The sequence below is a fragment of the Marmota marmota genome, unplaced genomic scaffold (assembly GCF_001458135.2).
Source record: "Marmota marmota marmota unplaced genomic scaffold, marMar, whole genome shotgun sequence".
NCBI lineage: Eukaryota > Metazoa > Chordata > Mammalia > Rodentia > Sciuridae > Marmota > Marmota marmota.
The window spans coordinates 19,284,474-19,308,097 of NW_025999998.1; the positions used below are offsets into that span (position 1 = coordinate 19,284,474).

Consider the following 23,624-nt stretch of genomic DNA (forward strand, 5'->3'; position numbering starts at 1 on the left):
AAATTACTACAAAAAAAATCAAAGGCACCATTTCATCAGAAAAAAAGCAATTATCTTATATCCACCCTGTCCTATTTCTAAGAATCTTTCCACTGTTACATAAACCACCTAAATGAATTTTGGAGCGCCTGCAGGCAAGAGGACAGATCGTGCTGAAATCTGTTGACATGATAATGACAAGCCATTGCTATAGGGAGAAAATGAGTTACGGGTTCAAACTATTTTTGAACCTAAATTAGAAGAACCTCTTTTTGATTTTTATCCTGCAACCAAAGATATAAAGCCATTATTTCATGTGGGTCATATGCCTCCCTTATATTCTGTGTATTTTTATATCCATATACCCTGTCTATTCTAAAATGTAGACCCATAACTATATAGTATTGGGGCCTAAGGAGTGAGCTTCTAGAAAAGTACTCAGTTTTGTTTGCTTTTTTTAGCCACTTTTAGTCCAGAGATTAATGTGTTTAAAGGGTTGCTAAAGAGGCCAAAGCTAATGAACACAGACTGTCTCATGAGAAATAAGAACTGATCACCTTAAGTTAGACCTAATGGAATTGGTACCCCACCTCTACTTAACTTCTTAGGAATTATGAGTTACATTGGTTTTAAAATCAAAATTCTGGAAATGTGTGCTATGAAAATGATCAGGAAATATTAAAAGAAAGAGTAGATTCATAACAGGAAAAGACTAGGCAAAAGTTAAAAGGCAGAAGCACAGTTCATGAGTTGTTTTAGGTTTGGTTTGCTCAGGCTTACTCTATTTTCTCAGCCCCAGACTAGACTGCCCTACTCATTCATGAACAAATATCCAAATGCCTTTTAAGGAAATGAGGCCAAGTCAAGTTTACTTCTTCTCCCTATGTGCTATAACCAGTACAATCACAAAACTCCAAATCTGCCGAAGTAGTGCACCTTATGTAATCCATAAGGAACAAGGTGTACAGGATTAATTGAAAGGTTGGTGTGATATATAATACCAGGGTAATAGTACCACTTCTACTTTAAGAGAATATAAATATAATTACAATATGCAAAATTTGCTTACCCCAAAGTTTAGTGCTTTGTGTAAAACAGAAAAGCTTAACAGAAAAAAAGAAAACACATTTTCGTGGAATAAATAATCAGTCCTTCTGAGGCATGGACACTTAAAAAAGAGGAAGAGAGAATATATGATAAAGTTCTGTAGTTGGCTTATTATTGGTTACTGGCTATTTCTCTAGTCCCAGAAATGACTTCAGTGACATGTGAAAAGACCATTGTGCCCTGTTTCAGTCTAAAAGAAACTATAGCTTTGTATCACAAAAATGGTCAGATGGTATCTTAGTAAAGAAATTTTATCTGAAAACAATTGGAAATGAAGAAAGAAAATAAGAGAGATAAAAGTGACATAATGGAGGAGAACTGAGAAAAAGTAGAATTCAGAAACTAAAAGCAATTATAGAAAATACAAATAAACTAAAAGAAATATAAAGAACCTAGTTAAACACCAACGAACAGGGTATTTTTTAAAAATGTCCACTTTTGTAAAAAATAAACACACATCAAAAAAGTAAAGCATTTATGCTTCTTGGCTAGAGATTCAAGCTATGTTTTAAATCAATAGATCCCCAGAGAATAATTTACAGGTCTACATTTTGATTTTGCTTGCTATACCTGTTAATGAGCTCATTATCTCTTCTTTGTTTTTTCCTCTTTAACCTTTTTGAAATGAGGTCTATACCGCATGAAAACATAGAACATGTTTACCATGGAATAAAAATCCCACAAATAAATATGCAGAAACAAACATGATTAGTCAAAGCAAGAAAAGATATGTCATTGCTGATGATGCTCACCTATTAAAACATTTAACAGCAAAGAAGCTAGGTTTTAGTTTTACTGTGGAACTCACTCAATTCCACTACCTACCTATAAAATCCAATAAAATGAACTCAAAAGAAAAGTCCTTTTCCATTTGCTATAAATATCATGCTGGGCTATGATATGAGGACCACAATGTAAGTAAATCAATCAGAAGCAACCACAGATATTTTATATTTTTCATTAAATACAGAAAACCATCTTAATTTGGTTCTTATATTTTAAACATATATTAGTCAACATAAACATACAATAAAACTTCAAGTCAAAAAGAACAACTAGTTTTCTTCTAGTCAAAAGAAAACTAACACAGGGTACAACTAATTCCTGGCACTAGCTTTGGTTCATGAACTTGGTCTATCAAATATTTGTTGAATGGATAAGTAACCTAAACTTCACTTCTATGTTGGCATTGGCAATGACAGCTTTTCAAAGAAAGGCATTCCCAGGCCTACACAAGCAGCTTTGTTTTCTGACTGCTGTGGGCAGAGGCTGTGATCTATGGTATGTTGGAGTGATCCTCCAAGTCTAGAAGATTCTCCATTTTGTGACACAGGACTCTGCTTGTCCCTGTGAAAGCCAACTGCAGCAGCCCTCAGAAAAGGAGATGAACATTTCACATGCGAATGACTGATGTGTTTCATAAAGGAATTGGGAGATATATATATTATACATATGATATATATACTTATATGAAGAAAGATTGTTGGGGGGTATATTACTACTAGTAAGCAATTAAGTAGATAGCTCAATCTTTTAACAAACTGGGAAATGATTTTTTTTGAATAGATGAATTATATCAGTATTTCATACATAATAAGTTACAACTGGCAGCAGGTAACATCTAAAAGATTATTTTCTGATGAAGAACTTCTTAAGGGGACTGGGCTTTACCCTAGACTTTGGAAACACAAACTGAACTCTTTCAACATGACTACAGTAGAAGTGAAAGGATAGGAGTGACTACCTTTCCAATTTAAGGAGATTTTTTATGTAATTATTTTAAAAGTGTTTTATGATATATAATCTGAGTAATTTCTAAATGGGTCTGCTCAGCAGGCAATTAAAAATTACTCCAGGAATAATTAGGCTGTGTATCAATTAAGCCTTTGTTTCTTCCTCACTGTTTAACCTTGCAAAAACAATAACATGAAATAAATAAAAGAATTACTTAAACATGACATCATATCAGCCATTCTTTTAAATATTTCTTTGTGTAGTTGAAAAGAAGTTTTGTGAAGAGAATAGAAATTGCCTGTGGAATCAGAGGTGTTAGTGCTGCACCCATGTCTCTTCCAAATTCCCTCTGTTACTGAGCCCTTGCCTCCTTGCTCCTTGTGAAAAGCAGAGCTAACCTTGGTGATGTTATGCCACTACCACCTATCTAATGCCATGGGAAAGCAGGGCACTCTAGGCAAGGCAGGGCAGAAATAATCAGACTCATCAGAGATCAAGTGGGTAAAAACCCTAACATGCCAATCTGCATCACTGTTGGCATGAGCATCTCGTTACCTCAGGCCCCTTTCTTTACCAGGCATGGAATGCTCCGTTGTGAAATCTCATCACTTTCAACAGGCATCAAGAACTGGACCTTCTTGTCTTAGCTCTGTGAGATTACAGAATTGCCATTTTTAAGAAAATTACACTTCTTACCTAGATCTTTGTTCAAGATCATGCACAGTATTACACACTGTATTTCAACCTAAAAGGACTTCTGCCTATAAGGAAAGAAGAGAAGGAAGTATCTACCTAAATTCCTGCCCTGCGTGATAATGCCTGTTAAATAAAAGGAAAACCTTTCTACTCTTTAAAAGGCCATTTTCTTTTCTTCTGTTTAACTTAATGAAAAAAATAATTTATAGACAAAGCATGATGAGAAGGCAATAAAGGCTTTTTTCCCTTCTAGTTTTGAAATGTGGTTACATGTTTCACATAGCATTAGGCTTCTTTTTATTTCCTTACAAACTCCCCAAAAGCTTTTTTAAACAGAGCTGTCAGCTCTGTTTGTTCCAGGCCCTGATTTACAAAGAGCCCATGGATGAGAGCAAGTACCAAGTAGGAAAGTTACTGAAGCATTTCCATTAGAAACCTGCCTTTGAATCTACCCTTTCTGCTTTCCACAGTTGTGCTCTCTGCTTACCCCAACCTTGCCAAGTAGCACAGGAGGGTGGATGCGGGAGTCTAGGGGAAGGAATGGCTATCAGCTCTGGCCCAGTCATGGCATTGAGTCTCTACTCCAAATTGGGCTAATTTTGTAGTGATCACTAATACCTTCATTTCACCACCAAATCAGAGACTGTCTTCACTTCACTATTCTCTCTTTGCCCTCTCTCCATCTGTTCTCAGTGCACCAATACAGACCATTTAGGGGTCTCTGCATACCACCCTACTACCTCTCCTCAGTCTTGATCCTTCTCCATAGTGTCTGACACCGAAGTCACTTTCTTCTTGGAACTACTGCCTTGTTCCCACCAGGTCCTGCAGCCACGCCTCCTTTCTCCCCTTCTGCTTTCCCTGCTCTTAACTGACCCCTGTGTGTGATCACTCTCCAGTCACATGTTTTTCTCTCCACACCAACTGCTTTCACCACAGTGGCCATTCTCTGAGCTGTACAATCACCTGCTTCTCCAGCCCTCACCCACCCCCAAAACACCTGAAATTGCTTTGTAGGAGCCTGTGGGCATTTCATGTCAGTTCACTCCTTCCCTTGACCTCTTCCAGATTTCCCCATATCTGTTAGTACCTTACCATCCCCACACCACATTGGCTGTTGATACCCATTTCTTTGACTATTTTGCCCTACATACATCATAGTAGCAGAGTCCTGCCTGCTCCTATCCAAATGGTCCCCCATGCTGACATAACTTGTGTGAGTACCAATAGCTGCTCTAATGCTAACTCCCAGTTTTCCCAAGTCCCTTTGTACATAGTCCTTTCTTATTACTATTCTATAACATGACTATGACCCTTCACACATTCAGAAATTAAAGCTAATAAATGTACATCCTTACAGTACAATAAGAAGAGTTATTCTATTCATTCTCTTAATGGATTGTTTTGCTGTACCTACAGAAGAGGGGAAGCATGAAAAAATGGTATATTTAATAATTTCATGAAAGCAATCCCACACTTTGACCTATTTATCTGTTTAGCTACACAGTGTATAATAAAAAGCATATCCACGAGTAGAATGAATCTGACACAATTCTCCTATGTACATATATGAATACAACAGAGTGAATCTCACCATCATGTACGTCCACAAGAATGGGATTCTAATTAGAATAAGATATATTCCATGCTTATAAAATTATATCACAGTGGATTCTACTGTCATGAATAACTAAAAAGAATCAATAATTTAAAAAATGTATCCAGTTTGATCAGTCATTTCTACAAAACTTGAAACCAGTATTTTTTTTTTAATTCACCTCTGTTTGTGTGAATCTTTAAAGGAAAAATACAGTTGTGGGGGCTGGGGTTGTGGCTCTGGCAGAACACTTGTCTAGCACATGGAATACACTGGGTTTGATCCTCAGCACCACATAAAAATAAACAAAGTTATTATGTCCGTGTCCTGCCAAAAATATTTTTTAAAAAAACCAACATTGGTGGTATTTTAACTTAAAGACTCTAAACCCTGGTGACTTTAAGACTCACAGTTATAAGAAGATTGTTATGGTTTAGATGTGGTACCCCCCTCTGCCCCCCCCCCCCAAAAAAAAAAAGCTCATGTGTGAGACAAAGCAAAGAAATTTCAGAGGAGATATGTTTGGGTTATAAGAGTCTTAACAAAATCAGTGAAGTAATCCCCTGATAGACATTAACTGAGTGGTAACTCAAGTGGTAGGGTATAGCTGGAGGAAGTGGGAATTGGGATGTGGCTTTGGGAATATATTTGTATTTGACTCTTCTACCTCTCTGCTTTCTGATCACCATGTAAGCTGCTTCCCTCTGCCACACTCTTCAGCTGGAATGTTTAGCTTCTTGAGTCCCGAGGAATGGAGCAGGCTTTCTTTCTATGGACTAAGAACTTTTAAAACTATGAGCGCTTAAATAAACTTTTCCTTCCCCAAAACTGTTCTGATCAGGTTATTTAGTCACAACAGTGAAAATCTGACTAAAACAAAAATCTAAAGGTCAAGAAAATTAGCTCCATTTGTATATTCATTTGTAGATACGGATAGAATGTAGAACAACACTTTTTAAATGGAAACCAAGATTTAAAATATGTATATATTAAGTACCTTTACACTAGCACCTTCCAGATAGAACGCAATGAAGTCTAAGGCCAGCTATGTAGAAGTCTAAGGCTAGCTATGTAGGATGAACCTATCTTGCAGCTATCGTGAGCCTTAAAAAGGAAAGCACACTTGGTCTCAGCAAGCCACTTGTAAGTTAGTAAAATCATACTTTTTATGCTGGATTTAGTGAAGAATGTAGTGGTAAAAACATTTAACTTTTTGAGGAAAAAAAAAATCCCTAAATAAATGCAAAGACATCTGTAATTTATCCTTTATAGGAGGAAGGTTAAAAAAGGATTAAGTGTGGTTTCATGCAAAATTTTTCAAAGGAGGCTAACTTTATATTCTTGCCCATGTAACAAAAGTCATAAAATATTCTTAGGCTGAGATCTCTTATCAAGGCTCTAATAGTGCAAAATCTAGATTTCTCAGAAGCACAGCCCTGGTGGAGTACACATGGGGTCAGACAGGGTTGGTGTGCAATTAGCCAGTAAAGGCAGCTTCACCAGTATCTGGTTTCCATGTGCTCTCAATGCTGGGGCTCAGGCAGTCCAGAATTCTGAATGATTTCCCCACCAGACAATGCTCCAGAAATATACCTCATATGCTTTCCTGCAACCTGAAGAAGCAGATACCATTATTACCCTTGATTTATAGATGAGAAAACCAAGTTTGGGAGACACTAATTTATCCGAGATTGGGGAGGTTAGTCCAGTTCTTAAAATTACCCACCTCACTGCTGGAATTGTCAATGAAGGATGATCACCACCACCAGCTTCCAAAGGTATTTTCTTTACTGTAATGACAATGGAGTACTACTGACACTGAATAGTTGAGGACCAAGAATTTTAAATATCCTGCAACAGAATGGGCAGTACCCACTCAAGGAAGATTTGTCCTCTCCCAAATGTTACAGTGCTCCCATTCAGGAACACTGTGCTATAATGTTTCTAGACTGTCAATATAGGAAGAGAAAACACCTTGAGAGGCCTCTGGAGGCCTCACCAAGTAATGTCATTGACAGGGGGAAGCATGGGGCAACAGAAAAATTCCAGGTCTCTGTGAATACACATGTATCTTCTCTTAACAGCATGATGCAACAAAAGGTGGACTCACTTAAGGAATAATTACTAAATACTTGAAAACAAAAAAAGATAAACAAGCTGAAATGCAAAACAATAATATGGCTTCTTCTATTTGGCTCAATGATAGGTATCTTATTAACAATGACCAACTAGAAAACCATTCTGAGATCAGTGATCTTTTGGGAAACAAGACCTGGAAAGACACCAGGCATGGTGGTGTGCACCAGCAGTCCCAGCACTGTGAGGCTGAGGGTGGGAGGATTGTTTGGGCCCAGAAGTTTGCAACTCAAAAACAAAAACATAAAAAAAAAAAAGCCAGAATGCCTACAGTTTGTTCTTGTGTGGAATAACTTCAGTGTGCTCCTGGTCCCCTCTTCTCCCTCCTCCATGTGATCCCTCTATGGACTATATAGCATCAATGCTGTCCCTGTGCCTTCTCAGCTCCATTCGTTGGTATAAAAACCTTGGCAGAAGATTGGAAGGCAGAACATTTAAGAGTAGTTCCTTCTTATCTGCAGTTTCACTTCTATGGTTTTAGTTACCTACAGTAAACTACAGTCCAAATATATTAAATAAAAAATTTGAGAAATAAACAATTCACAAGTTTTAAGTTGCCCATTGTTCCAAGTCTCATAATGATACCTCATACTGTCTCACTCTGTCCTGCCTGGGACATGCATCATGCCAGTGTATGCATACTACATACATTAACCACCTAACAATCACTTAGTGGTCATCTAGGTAATCAGATCTACTGTGTTTTACTTATTTCAGTGTTTGGGTTCTCTCCCAGAGCCTCCAGAAAGGAGCACAGAACCCTGCTGACAACTTCAGTTTGGCCTGTTATGACCCAGTTCACACTTATGACTTCCAGAAGTCCCATGTTGCTTTAAACTGCCAAGTTTGTGGTAACTTCTTATAGTAACAACAAGAAACTAATAAATTCTTTTCCAAGTGTGTTTCACATTCTCCTTTCTGGCACAGTAGAGGCAAAATACTGCTACCAGATCCCCACATCTCCCAGCTGGTTCCTAAGCCTATACCTTTGGAGCCAGCCCCTTTGTAATAAACTCTACTCTAAGGCATTTTGAGAGTGTCCTTTCTGGAACTCAGAATCATGCCCTACGACCTCATTGTTCAGCTTTTTTCTAACAAAAGAAAATAAATTCGTTTTTACTCTAAGTTGCAAACAAAGTCAAATTTATTTAATCCTAGGACATATCTACATTTGTCAGTAAACTATTAATGTACTTCTCTTAACTTAACAAATAGCTCACTCCACTCTTTCTACCTGCAAGGCTACTTGAGGCCAACCATCAAGTTAAGGGTCAATTTGACTCAGTGGTAGAACTTGTGTTTAGCATGCACAGGCCCTGGGTTCAATCCCTAGTGCCCCCCCCCAAAAAAAAAGAGACGGTATAATATCAGTTCAAAATGCATACACTTTGTGTACACTTTTTCAGAATATTCATTAAGAAACAATATGTGTGGGCTGGGGATGTGGCTCAAGTGGTAGCGCGCTCGCCTGTCGTGCGTGCGGCCCGGGTTCGATCCTCAGCACCACATACTAACAAAGATGTTGTGTCTGCCAATAACTAACTAACTAAATAAATATTTAAAAAAAAAAAAGAAACAATATGTGGCCCATAATATCATGGAAATAAAAGGGTTACTTTTCTCATCCTCCCCTACACATTATTGTGAACTTGCTAAACTTATATAGTAAGAAAGCTATTTGCATTATATCGCAGCCTGAAACTTTGGGAACTTTCTGGCTACCCTAGATGTCAGCCTTGTTTATAAAGTGTTGTTCTGGATAACCCAGCTAACACTATAAATACCAAGGAGCAACGTCCTCAGAACAGAACGTGGAAAAGCAGCATGGCCAACCACATAACACATTTAACTGTTGAAGAGATGGCTGAGTGGTCCACAGAGAGTGGCAGGAGTGAGGTGGGAACAAGATGCCCAGCTCCACCAGACACTGGCTCTGTGTCATTTGGCAAGTCAATTCTGCATCTCGATCTCAGCTCTCTTCCATACATAAGAAAGGAAATTAAATCATCTTTAATAATTGTTCCAACTCTTGTATTCTAAGATAAATGCTTAAAAACAATAAGGGGTTAGATGAGGTTGATTAGAAATTAGCTTTAGAAATACTTCTTATTTCATTCATTCAGTCAAGGGTTGCTAAAGAATAATCTGTGCTGGGTACTATTTCAGGTGCTGAGAATAAAATGATGATGAAGAACACAATCTCAACTCTGGGAAAGCCTACCATTCCAGAGGAATATGCAGTCATCCCTCACTATTGGGGAGGAATTGATTCCAGGACCCACCTTGGATGCCAAATCCACATATACTCAAATATCTGCATATAACTTAGGTACATCCTTCCTGTATACTTTAAATTATCTCTAGATTAATTATAATACTTAAAATGTAACTACGACATAAATAATTGTTATGCTGAGTTGTTTAGGGAATAATGACAAGGGTAAAAGGTCTGTACATTTTTAGTACAGATGAAAATTTTTCCTGAATATTTTCAATCTGCAGATGGTTGAATCCAAAGATGCAGAACCCATGGATATAAAGAGCTAACTGTATACATTAAACTGCTAATATCTTATTAATTTATATGAAGTTCAATGAGGACACAGATAATTATATTTGATTCTAATATTCCTAGAAAGAGAGGGAGCAATCATACTTGATTACTTCTCCTTCATCACAATTATTTACGAATAGATGATAAAAAAAAGGCTGGGCAGTGATTTAAATTATTTTTAATAAAAATAAAGCTATACCATAGTTAAGATGGTTACTTACAATGTCACTGTTCCTTTTTGACTGTTAAAGCTAAGTAAATTATCACTCAACTATAGTAATCATACTGATTAACAAAATAACCCAATCAAGAGTACTTCTCTAAAAATTTCACACAGTAACTTGATAGATGCATACTGCAATAAATTACAAAAAAATATAAAAACTGAGCAGTTGTTAAAATGTATATTAAACATTACTATCTCAAGTTGAAAAACGAACATAAGCATAGAAATTAGCTAATATAAAATTTGATCAAAGTTTTGTCTAAATTAAAATACAAACTTCTAAAATGAAGGCATATGATACCTTTTTTGGAAAAATAGTGGTAGTCATCTAGAGTATTTTCTAAAAAAGTTAATTAGTACACAGTATTTTTGAATATATTTATATTATGGATCAACTTAAAAACTTTTTACAAATTAAAAGAAAAATATATTCATGTTTTGTAATCTTAGACTGAGAATTAAAAGATTATTTTCCATACTGAATTTTAAAGCAGTTACTGAGTTTGAAGACCACCCTAGTTGAAAACAGAGTTTCTGGGACTGGGTATGGGTAGCTCAATGGTAAATCACCCACCTAGCAATGTGTGAGTTCTGGGTTTGATACCCAGCACTGCAAAAAAGTAAAATATAAATAAAACAGAACTACTCTCAGACCACTCATGTGCCAATCATTTTGGCCCATCAACACATCAGGACTTTTTTGTTAGTTTAATTATTCCTTCATCTTCCCTTAACTAAATGGAAAATTCCATAGAAGCCAGCACCAGGTTCTAAATTCCTTACATCACAAATATTGTTTTCCTTTTCTAAAGTACTTCTAATTTACATTATTTTTGCTCCTTTTAAACCATTTAAAATTCTCTTCTTTTCGTGGCTGAGTATTAATAAAGAAATAAAAGATCCCCAATAAGTCCCAGAGTTGTGCCCTAGATATATAATATGGGTCTTACTAAAACATTATTAATTGAATGTCTGGTTTGAAATGTTGCAGTCACATTATCATTTATTAAGATTATATTCACATGACAGAAACTGCACAGTATGCAAATGGAGCATGGTCAACAAAAGGAAAGCATGTTGGACTCGGCCCATGATATGATTCCATGACCAAGTGGCCCTGAGGAGAAAAGAAGTCTTCCTTTGTGAACGAAGTGAAATGTGACAGCTAGGTACGAAACTACACAGAACAAACATGAAGGTAAACAATCCTGACTCTCGAGTGTAGCCCTTTCTATGAATTCTGGGTTCATGCCATTGAGAACCAGCCCACACAATCTGGATTATTCACAAAATGATGGAAAAGGAGTAGAGTCAGGTCTAAAAAGGGTACACAGGAATCAAAGCCTTTCCAAACCCTATCATCATAAAGCCCCTCTAGAAGGACTATGGGCATAAATCACTTATCGTTGACCAACAACTTAAATTTGCAGTGTCTGTCTATGCAAATCTATGAGTCATGAACATAAATATCATGCCTTTCCGACCTCAATTTTACTACCCTTGAGTAAAATTGAATAGTCATGAGTTTGCCCATACTCTGACCTATTTCCTTGTCATAGATGCAACAAGGAAAACCATCAACGTATATCAGAATGTACATCAAAGGAATATATCACAATATACAGTACACAAATATGCTATAACTATGTGTAAACTAAACAGACATTTCTTAGTAATAAAAATAATAGTAACTCATATTACTAAATCAACTCAATCTCAGGTCAGCTCTATAGTCATACTTTCCAAAAAAATCTATCCAAACCAAACATTCTCAGTGTTTACTGTCGATGTCACATTTCACACATCTACAACAATACTTTACAAACAAAAAGTCATCAACCTTTGTTGAAACATACCAAACTTTACAAATCAGATGAAGAAATAGATTGTTTCTTCCTAAATTATGATATTTCCAAAAATTTTATGCTTTCAATATACAATTTAACTCTTTTAAGATATATGAATACTAAATATCAGGAAACAAGCTACATTTATGAACCTAGTCCATATGTTTTATTTTTTGAACACTGTCTTCAATCATCTCCCATTCATTATCAGTATTTCTTAATATATAATTTCATTTCCAATCATGTAGTAATTATTCATTTTTTTTTAAAAACACAGAGAACTGACATTCTGGAAAGGAAGCTAAGCCGCATGATTGTAGGATAAACCTGATAAAATGAAGAAAATTTTATTTCTACTCTTCATCGTCAATGTTAACCCATTTTCTTTCACAGTGGGAATAACTAGCTCTAATCCCTAAATGTTTAAGGAGAGAGTATCAGAGGAAGAAAGATAAAATTAACAGGTCATATTTCCTATGTTTATCACAGTGTTTCAGGGACAGATTAAATATTTTTAAAAGAAATATATAGGAGTATAATCAAGTGGGTCAAGAAGGCTAAATAAGTGTAATTAGCTGATGGGGAATTTTGAATTATCCCTTCTTGGGATAATTTAGTCACCTGAATTGGTAAACAACCATGTTCGTTACACATAAACATAGAAATGAAAACAGAAATTAAATCTTTTAAAATATTACTATAATGGCATCACTGCCCTGTTAAAACATTTGCAAGAGCACTCTAACGCTCTGAAGATAAAATACAAACTTCACAGTGCAGCCTGTAAAATGCTCCTTGATTTGGCCACTTCCTACTTACACAGTTTTATGATCTAGTACTGCTCAAGAAAGCCATGATGATTCAATCTTCTTCAAATGAACCTTACTGCCCTGCCTGCACAAACCATCCCCTTCCAGGAGGGTGCCCCAAGTCCATATTAATCAAGGCCAGACACAAAGTATCCTCTACCACTAACCTTCTCTGGCCATAAAGTCACAGTGAACTATTTACAAGTTTCAGTCTGGCTGACAGACAGATGATAGATGAATGTGCATTTATGAAAAATGTATAATTTAGACATCTACATGCATATAGAAATAGATTATCTCCTTAGGAGTGGGAAGACGGTAGGAACTTCTTAAGATCTTTGAATTAACTATAGTCAGAAACATAGTTGGAAGAACAAAATAAATACCTACTTCCCTACATCTCTTGGTTCTTTTCAACATGTCTTTAAGGTAATTTGCTGCCATGACAGATTTTAAGACTAGGATTTTAAAAATTATCTTCAGGGCCCAAATCTCAAAGGGGTCTTCAACACCGTAGGCTTTTCTGACCCCCTTTTAATATCTCCTTCAGAGGCAAGGTATTCAGAGACTGCTTCCCCGGGGTGCTTCCTCTTCTCAGCACCCTCACATCGCTTTGCTCTCAAGTTCTGACTCCACCATCCTCAGCTCCCAGATGGTGTGATAAGGATGTGTCAGTTGTTCAAAGTGTACTTAAAAAAAAATGTCACTCTTTTCTGATTTACAGAAGGACTATAGGATTTTTTTTATCTGGGTGAACAAATAAGAAATGTATGGTTGTTTATTATCAGAGACAGAAGGCATGAGAGGAAAAAAAATCCTTCCATAGGACAATTTGAGGTTTTTAAAATTATTATCTGAGCAACATTAGACTTTCCCCAGGGTGCATGTGTGCGTTTCCATAAATGGCCAAATGTAAGAGAGCAACTGAAACTCTGATAAAACATTGCCTATGTCCTAAATGATCTCATGAATACTGAATTTAATATTTTATTCCAGGGCTAATAAAGAATGGGTTTTAGAAATTCCTTCAAATCAAACAGAAGTTAGACATCTACATGCATATAAAAATAGATTATCTCCTTAGGAGTGATCTATTTCCTGAATGGGAAATGCTATTACTTGTGGGTCAATCTTATAACTTCCTGCTGTATTATATGCTACTCAATATTTCTTGAGCATCCACTCACACTGACCTAAATAATTGGAACTATGTACATGTACTGTGGTTTGGTTGTAAATTCAGCATTCAAAAATTATGTATGGTCAAAATTACCTGTGAAAATGCCTATAAAATCACTAAACTAGTAGGATCTAAGTTGTTAGATGCTTAAAAGCCAAAAAATGATTTCTTTTGTTTCTGTTAACATTTCAGGTATAGGTTTCCCTCCCTAAACAATGAAGTCAAGGCACAGCTTCAGAGGGAATACTACAGGAAAATCAAATTTATACATGCTAAATGTACATATGATACAGATTTGCTATATAAGAGACTGTCCCTGACTTCAGGGAAGCCATAAACATATAATTCATTATGAGGTACAGATTACTAAACACATAATAACATAATTTGATACTTGACTACAAATGAGTGCAATTGGCTGGAAGAGATTATTCTCCAACTCACAGATGGGGGACACTGTAGCCAAGGTCACACATATAAAGCCTTTCAAAGTTTCTGACTCCTATTTCTATATTTTTAACAACCAGCCAGCCTCTGTATAGGTACAATACAAAGACACATGAAAGAAACCAACACAACACACGTGAAGGTTCTTCAAATGGTCAGTGCACTTTACTAGAAGTAAGAACTGATGCAAAAAGAACATCAAGTCCAAGGTAGAATCTGGAAGAAGAATCTGGTAGAGTCTGGCTTGAAGGAGAATAAGAAGAAATTCTAGGTCTTGAGAATATTCCCATAAAGGCACTAGAGGAAGGGAAGAAAAAGCAAATTTGCTTCTCTGGAAGGAAGAATGTACTGGAAAGTACAACAGAATACGGTTTTGTATTCATTCCCTGGGGTTTAATCCTGGGGATGTTACAACACTCAAACACCCGATTTAGTCCAAGCTAGCTAAAGAATAGAAACAGAATTGCAATCACAGTGGTGAAGAGATGTTTGCCAGCACAGTGAAATATCTTATCTATTTTCACATGTAAGGTATACCAGCTGATACATACTGGGTGGATGGGTACAAAAAGGAAATGAGCCTTATTGAATTTATTATCCTTTTTGATGCTTGACTTTATCCACCAGGGAAATAAATGTCTATGTACTCTTTAACAGGACCAATAGCAGAAATTTCTATTTTATATTTATTTGCAGTGCTCCCAGAAGTTGAAATTTCCACCCCAAACGAAAGCATATGTAGAAATGCAGTCACAAAAGCTGCTCTTCTTTTAGTGAAAGCAATGCATTTAGGAGCTTGTTGGCAGATGGTTTGTTTTAATGGCATTTCCTGAGGAATAAGAATAAGGACAGGTAGAATGGCTACGAGGAGGAAGACAGGAAGAAGAAATTATGTGTGGAAGAAGACAAGGGAAGTCATCCAAGACTACTTCTGGGCCAGGTGCAGAGGAAATGCAAGATGTCTCCAAAAGCATCATTGTGCCTAGGTATTCAATTAAGGGCAGAAACAAATGCCTAGTGCATTTCATTCAGAGTTCATGATCATGGAGGTTCTCACTAGTTCACCTCAAGGCTTCTGTTAAGCCTTTTTGTCGAGTAAAGAAAAAAGCACTTCACATAGTGTGTTAGGGTCTGACTTGGCTTTAGGAAAGTCCATGAAGAAGATAAAATGAGTCTTTTTTCACAGGGGCATTTCCATCTCTGGAATGCTTGCTGCCTGTTGCTGGCCTAGGCAAGGACTTGTAGCACAGTGGCTCAGGTCCCCGGACACTTTTTCTTTCACCTCCTCCAAGCTACATACTACATTCCCTTTTAACTCACCAGCCTAGGGATCTGAAGATAAAATTAGATGTCAAGATAGATACCAAGAGCTTTAAAAGAAAGAAAATGGTCACTTCAAGTTGTCCAAAGAGAAACTCTGGGGCAAGGGTCTCTGCCCAAGTCCTTTGAAGCCTCTTGAAGTTGCCACTGGTTCTGCTGACAGTAAGAAATCCATCTGAACTTTAAAACACTCCTCTCAAATGGAGGAAAGCCCCCAATGAGTGACACAGGAAAGGGTGAGACAGTAAGTGACCCCCTCACCTTTCCAGTCTGGTTCAGGGTGATTATTTGACCCACTCAGATTACTGAAAACTGCAAAGGAAAGAAGAGATGACTTCATGATTGCTTCAAATAACTAACGTCCCTCACATACCTTCAATCTAAAAATGGTCAGCTGTTATATCCTAGAACTACTTCCACCATTGTCAGAAATTTAAATCCTTTGCACAGCCTCCATGAACCTCTTTAGTCAAAAGGCAAACAGCTACATTAAATCTACATTTTCCTCTTTAGAATTAGGGTACACGCAAATATAATTTATTTTCTCACTAGGCTCAGCCACCATTAGCCATGCTAACTCTCCCCACAGATCTCTGGCAGGAGTCACCAGCCACACAGACAAGCTATTAGGCTGAGAGCCTGGGTGGTCACCACAGGTAGGTCCATCTACTCATCCGCTAATTACTTTATAGATTTGCTTCCCGCAAATATGATTTCCATGGAGCTCTTGGGAATGGGGAAACGCCATGGAAAATGTCCACCCACAGATCAGAGCCAAGTATAATGTCGATAGTGAGTTTCAGAAACAACACTCATAAACCAGACCCCCTTTTCCTGGTAATTATAAGAATCACAGAAGCCAAAAGTTGAAGGCATTCCTTCACATTTCCATCTTGTACACAGTGGGAACCTCTCAAATAGATTGCTAAAACAGGAAGGCCTTGCTGGACAGCAGAGGTTGACAGAAATCAAACAAATTTCTGTCCACCCACCCATTCTCATACCATAATTAGACTAACTACTTTAACTCACCATTGCTATTTTTCAGCAGGAGGTGGAGGGGAGAGTCTGGCTGAAAGAAAAGTGGAGAAAACAAAGAGAGAAACCTACAAATTGAATAGTGCCTGATAGGCAACAGTATTTTCCAAAATCCAGTTGCACACATAGCACCTGCACAATCTTCTGCCACATCTGCATGCCACAAGGATTATTACTCATTTCATATTATATCATGGATAGAAATAAAAAATAAACAATATTTGCCATTTGTACTTCCCAATGTACATAAAACTGTAACTACTGATTTTTTTTTTTAATAGCCCCTGAAATATTGAGCGAACTAGTGAGGAGAATCAGCAGAGCCAAGCCCCAAGTGAACTCAGGCACAGAATGCACACACTCCTCTAGGCCGCCTATGAGGAAGTATATAGCTCCTTCCCTAGGGAACAGGACTGATGCAGAGCTTCTGTTCCTGTGGGCAGTAATGTGACTAACTGTAATGAAGACCTTTTCAGCCAAGTCTGGGTTAACTTTCTATCACCAGCCATGCCCCTATCAAGAGAGGATTGGGCAAGTTGCTTAATTACTTTCTTCCATAGAATGACAACAAACTTTCTTTCTTACAAAGGTTGCTGAATGTTAATGAAATAACAAACATAGAGCATTTGGTATTTTGCCTGTTCCATAGACAGGATCTATTACTGCCATTGCTGCTGTTGTTACAACTCTAAAACAAGGAGAGGCCAACACAGCTCCTTCCCAGGACTGCCCTAAATCCACTGATTTTAGCATTTTCTGAGGGGACTTACTAGGTGCCAGGCATTATGCTAAGTGCTGGACATGAATTCTCCTTTGATCTTTATCTCTTTTGAGCCTCCCAATAACCCTATAAGGTAAGTATTAGTATTCCTATTTTACAGAAAAAAGTGGGACTCGCCCCAGGTCACTCAGTCATGAATCAGTGGGCAGGCTTCAATTCCCATCTCTGGGAAAGCAATTCAAAACTGTGGAGAGCTGTAGGCATGTGAGCTATCTGCAATAGCCATACCCTCAACTTTACTTTCGTTACCTCTTAACCACAGAATAGAACCTTAAAAGGTCAAAATTTCTCCACACAGAGTAACTGAGGAAAAATCAATTAAAATAGATTTTCCCTTCTATGATGTCGTAAATTAAACGTAATAAATCTTCAACTATATTGATTTTCAACATTCTGCCAAAACATTCATACTTAGAAGCACTCGAGATGAACCATTTTCAATACTGACATTCCCAAGAACGATCTGAAAGTCCTATGAATGAATGGGGCGCTGTAGTCCATTGTGTTGTTTTTCTGTACCTCATGTGGCTCACATTAGTCTGCAGACCAACTTTCTCCAAAGAACATTTAAACATTGTGCACTCTAGTACAATTCATCAAGATTCCATATTCTATGTCACAGAGACCGTCACTGTGAAGCTTATTACTGTTACTACCAGTTTCTCATGAAATCTGTTCTATTGCCATGAATACCATGTACAATAGTTTCAGAAACAGAAATAGCTCTGTCAGCATCCCATGTAATAAGGACAGTAGTTTAAAAGCCCATTGGTACTTTCCATGAGACACTTGAAACTTGGGTTGGACTATCAGTTGACGAACAGGTTAACATATTTTCAAGTATGGACTCCATATATTCATTGTGCTGCATTATTTTTCAAATTAGAGGACTCTACCAGGTGGGGAAAAAAAGTAGGTAATAAATGTATACTTTCCCCAAAAAGAAGCTTGTTATTTGAGGAGGAGAGTGATAAGAATTACTATAACCTGCTTTAATTAATAATTGTCCTATAAACTATTATGAGCCAGGCACAGTGGTGCATACCTGTAATCCCAGCAGCTTGGGAGGCTGAGGCAGGAGGATCATGAGTTCAAAGGCAGCCTCAACAAAAGTGAGGCATTAAGCAACTCAGTGAGACCTTGTCTCTAAATAAAATACAAAATAGGGCTGATAGAGCTAGGGATGTAGCTCAGTGGTTGAGTGCCCCTGAGTTCAATCCCCAGTACCCCTTCCCCCACAACACACACAAAAAAACTATTATGATTCCATTCTGTACTTAAAACAGCAAAGTGATAAGAACTTGGTTGAACAGTATCTTTTATTGGGTTTGGTTAACAGAAATAACCCGTTTGTATTGAGAGGAAGGCAAATGGGTTTAATTACACAGCACTGCAAACAATACAGCCCCATCTGCAATGCCCATTTATCTGTCTTATTATGATTTTTTTATTTACTGCCCTGCAGATGAAGGTCTATTACCTCCACCAAGTACACCCAGAGCATCTTCAGCCTATTCCACTGATGAAAGCTGGACTTCTAACCCTCTTCCAATAACCCCTTTGCTTTCCCCTCTCACTTCTTCACCACATTTACAATTACCATGTCCCTCTTTCCGCTGCCTGGATGTTCCACAAGTACAGAAGCAGGAAGATTTCACTCTCCCCTCTAACCTCCACAGTCAGCATAGTTTTTAGAACACGGTGTTATGTTCAATAAATAATTGTTCAATGAAAGGCTGTTTTTGTTTAGTCTCTACCTTGGCTGCCAGTTCCCAGGAGTGTGAGATGGATAAAGTTCTGGCTCTCTGGTAGGAACTATGCAAAGCAGTGGAGGAATTAATTTTATTTTATTTGGAAACCCTTCCAAACAGAAAAAAACTGATCCAACTCAAAATTTTAAAACTCAATTTAGGGAAAATGGCCCAAGGTAATGGTAAAAAGGGGAAGAGAAAGGAAAGACTGGAAAATTATGTGCTTTTAATTCAAAATAACTGAGGTCTGGACATCACCTCTGTGTTTCACATACTATGTGAGTTTATCTCTAACATGGGGATAGTACACTTAGTAGACAAGATTTTTGAAATTCAATACACTGTACATAAAACACTAGTACACTTACTGGGCCATAAAATCACTTAATATGCTGACTTCTTTAGCTCTCCCAGGACTACTCTTTAATTTCTAACTATTCTATTTTTAAAAATCATAATAGTAGAGCTCCCAGGAAAAAGAGGAAAGTAGTGAAAACTGAGATGTATTTCAGGTGTAGTAAGAAAAAAATTCAAGACAGATATTTTAAGATAAAGACTTAGAGTAAGACATTAAGACAAAGAAATTTAAGAGTCTGAAAAATATGGAAAAATATGGGAAAGGACTGCAATTCAAGCTCAAATTCTAAAAATGGGCATTTAAAAAATTCTGTACCAAGTCCTCCTAAAATTGTTCTTACCAAATGCTGGTTTGTTCTTATCAGACACATGTGCAATATCTGCTCAGTCCTACCATGCAGGCAAATTCTAGCTTTGATGATTATTTTCTTGACAAATAATTAAATATCTAAAAGATATTTGTGAACAAGGCCTAAGATATTTTTTAAATTAAACATTATGCCTCTATGAATTCAAAAATATATTGTTGGAATACTTGAGGTGAAGATTTAGGTCATAAACAAATCAGACCTAATCTGAAAAATCTCTTCTAACCAGTTCTGAGGTTGAAATTAAATTCTACTTTTTGGGTTCTGCTATGTGGCTGGACCTAGATTATCCCAGTCAGTTTATTTTAGGCCCTGTGTGATTTTCACAAAGTGTACATTACATTTTCAAGAAAAACACAAAGTTCGGGAATTCATTTAGTGTCCAAGCATGCCACACAGCACAATGAAGAGCAGAAAATCAATGATCTCTTCAAGGAAAGGTGATAGGATATTATCTCATAATTGATGGTATTTTTGAAATGTATTCATCAATCAGCCCTTGATGGAGACAGAGGCTCTGGGAGAGACCTTCCTTGAAACAGAGTGCACAGCTTTATGAAGAAGACACGAACCTGCTTACAGAAACAACAGTGCTTCACACCAGCTTGGGAGCAAGCCCTTGAAGTACCTGGCCTCAGTTTCCTCTGCTGTAAAATTGGAAAGAGTTCAGAAAGATATCCTGGCTGAACCTTTAGCACTTAGGTATTTATAACAATTTTTAAGAATTCCACTGAACTCCAAATGGAATAATTTATTCCTTTTCTCACACAGTTTAGAAGACTGTCTATAAGTCTAGATATTTTGCTGGAACATACTTTCATTTTAGAAAGCCTACTTTATTAATTTCACATGGTACCCCAACATTTTATCTATCTGTATGCAAAAAGAACTGTCATTCATCATGGAGAGTATTTTATTTCTTTTAGGTACTAATTCATTTTCTGTGTTTACCTGTGCTAAGGGTGTGCATGGGAGTGTGTTTTACATTTTTCGATGCATGGAAAGTACATGTTTCCAAGGATCTATCCCTGCATAACAGGCTTGTGGCTGAGTAGAATGCTTTTAGAAGAGCACAATCAAGGTAGAAACCAATGCTAAATCCATTCTGGGACTGTGCTTACACATATGCAACAATACCTCAAAGGCCAGGAAAGTCATCTTTAAATCCTGAATCATAGCATGTTCCTGCCTAAGGGCCTTGTTTCTGGTAAATCCCTGCCAGGTTAACCATATAGGTCAGCATGCTTTCTCCCTCTTCCTCCTTCCCCTCCTGGAGATCTTGGCCCAAATGCTAATGTCTTGGTGAGGCCAACAACTTCACTTTGGACCACATGTCTTATCCCCCTTACACTACTATCTATTTTGTTCCCATAACATGGATCATTTTCTAAGGTATATGTACATTATTGGGTTGATTATTTATTGTCTGCACCCTCCCTCACTATGCACATGTCTACAAAAATACACATAAAACAGGAAGCAGCACAAGGTAGGAACTACTGTTCGAATTCTGACATATCCCAAGCACTCACACCCATGTCTAGAATGTAGCAGGGGCTCAAAACCTCTGAACTGAACATGAAAAGCATTGCCATGTCCGATTTTAACAGATGGAAACGGCTGGCTGATCCTTTCTATCACAGCCTGAATGCTGCCCAATTATTGTCTCTCACTTGAGTCTTCAGGACATCAATCAAAGGTGCACTGAAGAGTCACGCTCTGAAAACTGCAGAGAATTCTTTTAAAGAGTATGGTGGGTTTATTGCCATGTCTTTACACACAGTATTATGAAAAACAGATCCTGCTAAGATGTGAATTGATTTGAGGTTCTTTTCTCTTTCTCTAGATGTAGAAAATATGATACACAAAATAAGAAAGGAGAATTGTTCCAGATCTTATATTTAAATGGTCTGGACTGAACCCAGAAACCTAAAAAAAATAAACCATCCTCAAGGGCAGTTAGACCAAAGCTTTTGACCCAGCAAATGACACTTCGAAGAATTTATTTAAATTTGGTAACAGCTTCAATCAAGCAAATGCACAGGTTTTCAAGAATTTCACCACAGTACTACTGGTAAACAAGCAGAAACAATCTAAATGTCCAACAACCTGGGTGGATCATACAAACTGTTTATAGCCACACCATGGGCAAATCTATAGCCACCAACATGGAATTAAGGAAAATCGCCAAATGACACAACTAGGTACTCACTCTGAGGTTTATGAAAATGATCCACTGAGTCAGTTTTTGGTGAAGAGAGAAAAGGTGCAGGCAGAAAGACTGAAAAACGAGTATTTTATATGAATTCATGATAAGCCTATCAGTAAGTGACAGATGATAGAAACTTTTTTTCTTTTCTTTTTTCTTTTTTGGCATGTGATGGTGTGTTTTTAATAAGTGTGAGGACAAAGGCCATTCCACAGGAGATGATGAAGTGTCCAGGGGGTTAAGACAGTCCCCCACCCTCGGTTGGCCAGGTCCTGACTTCTAGTGATCTCCACGAGGTCTCTAAACCATCTGACACTACTCTCTTTGCAGACTGGTGTGCTGTGCATGGCCATGTGTGCAGTTGGACCGGACTCACTGGACATCATCGTCATCAAAGAGATCTTCAAAATCATTAAAGAAGTCTGCATGGACTGCTTTCTCATTGGCTGCCAAGTCCATCAGGAGTCCAGTGCTGCCTCCTGCCTTGTCCAGGTCCAGGTAGGGACCAGCGCCCTCGGGGAACATCTCATCCACCGCCGGCTTCATCTCAAGCCATTGCGCTCTAGAAATTTTTCTTATTTATCTGTATTTTCTAATTTATTTTTGTAATAGAGAAAAAGAATTCTCAAAGTGCCTTCATGGAGATGAGATACACAGAACCAGACACTGATTTAGAGTGAAACTGAGCACTGAATTCATTAACAATTTCCATACCAGTAAGCCTACTGTTCTTCACATACACATGTATCAAAGGCATGTTTAACAGAATTAGTACCCTTCTGGGGGAAAAAAATTGCGAATTCTTGAATCAAAAGCCAAACATTTCAATTCATACCTTATGAACCCAAGAAACCATTTTATAAGACAGCAGGACTGGGAGGGGAGGAGAGGGGGGATAGTAGAGGATAGGAAAGGCAGCAGAACACAACAGACACTAGTATGGCAATATGTAAATCAATGGATGTGTAACTGATGTGATTCTGCAATCTGTATATGGGGTAAAAATGGGAGTTCATAACCCACTTGAATCAAAGTGTGAAATATGATATATCAAGAACTATGTAATGTTTTGAACAGCCAACAATAAAAAATTAAAAAAAAAAATAAGACAGCAGGACTGATTAGTAAAATAAATTAAGATGTTTAAGTGACTGGGAAAACAGAAGCCAGAAATATAAGCAGGGACATGTTTTTCCGATCTGAAGTCCATCTGTCAACTGAAATACAATTACTATCCCATCTACCCCTCTCTCACTGTACACAACCCAGTCTTTACCCTGACTTCACAATGTGCATCTGCCACTGGTTAGGGAAGTGACATCATGCTATACATAGGAGTCTTGGGATGGTTTCAGCAGCATCAGAAAGATCCAGATGCCTCATTCACTTGAATTCTCATTCTCTGGTTCAGAGAGAAGAAACAAAGAATAGAGCACAGTGCTTTTCTAGGTAAACTGAGGGATAGTTGGTTTTGAAGAAGGGAGGGAG

At 37.5% G+C, this 23,624-nt stretch overlaps 2 protein-coding genes across 2 annotated transcripts in view; both read right to left on the bottom strand.

Moving 5' to 3' along the window:
* Window positions 1-23,624, bottom strand: part of LOC107148216 (guanine nucleotide-binding protein G(q) subunit alpha) — a 229,699-nt gene that overhangs the window by 123,596 nt on the left and 82,479 nt on the right. The gene's annotated exons all lie outside the window — the stretch shown is intronic.
* LOC107148296 (COP9 signalosome complex subunit 9-like) lies at window positions 22,304-22,702 on the bottom strand. The gene has a single exon (XM_048806946.1). The coding sequence runs from the start codon at window positions 22,680-22,682 to the stop codon at window positions 22,509-22,511; it is 174 nt and encodes a 57-aa protein (XP_048662903.1). The 5' UTR covers window positions 22,683-22,702; the 3' UTR covers window positions 22,304-22,508.

Excerpts from the sequence above, each read along its gene's own strand:
- LOC107148296 (XM_048806946.1), bottom strand. The coding sequence starts at position 22,682 with ATGAAGCCGGCGGTGGATGAGATGTTCCCCGAGGGCGCTGGTCCCTAC.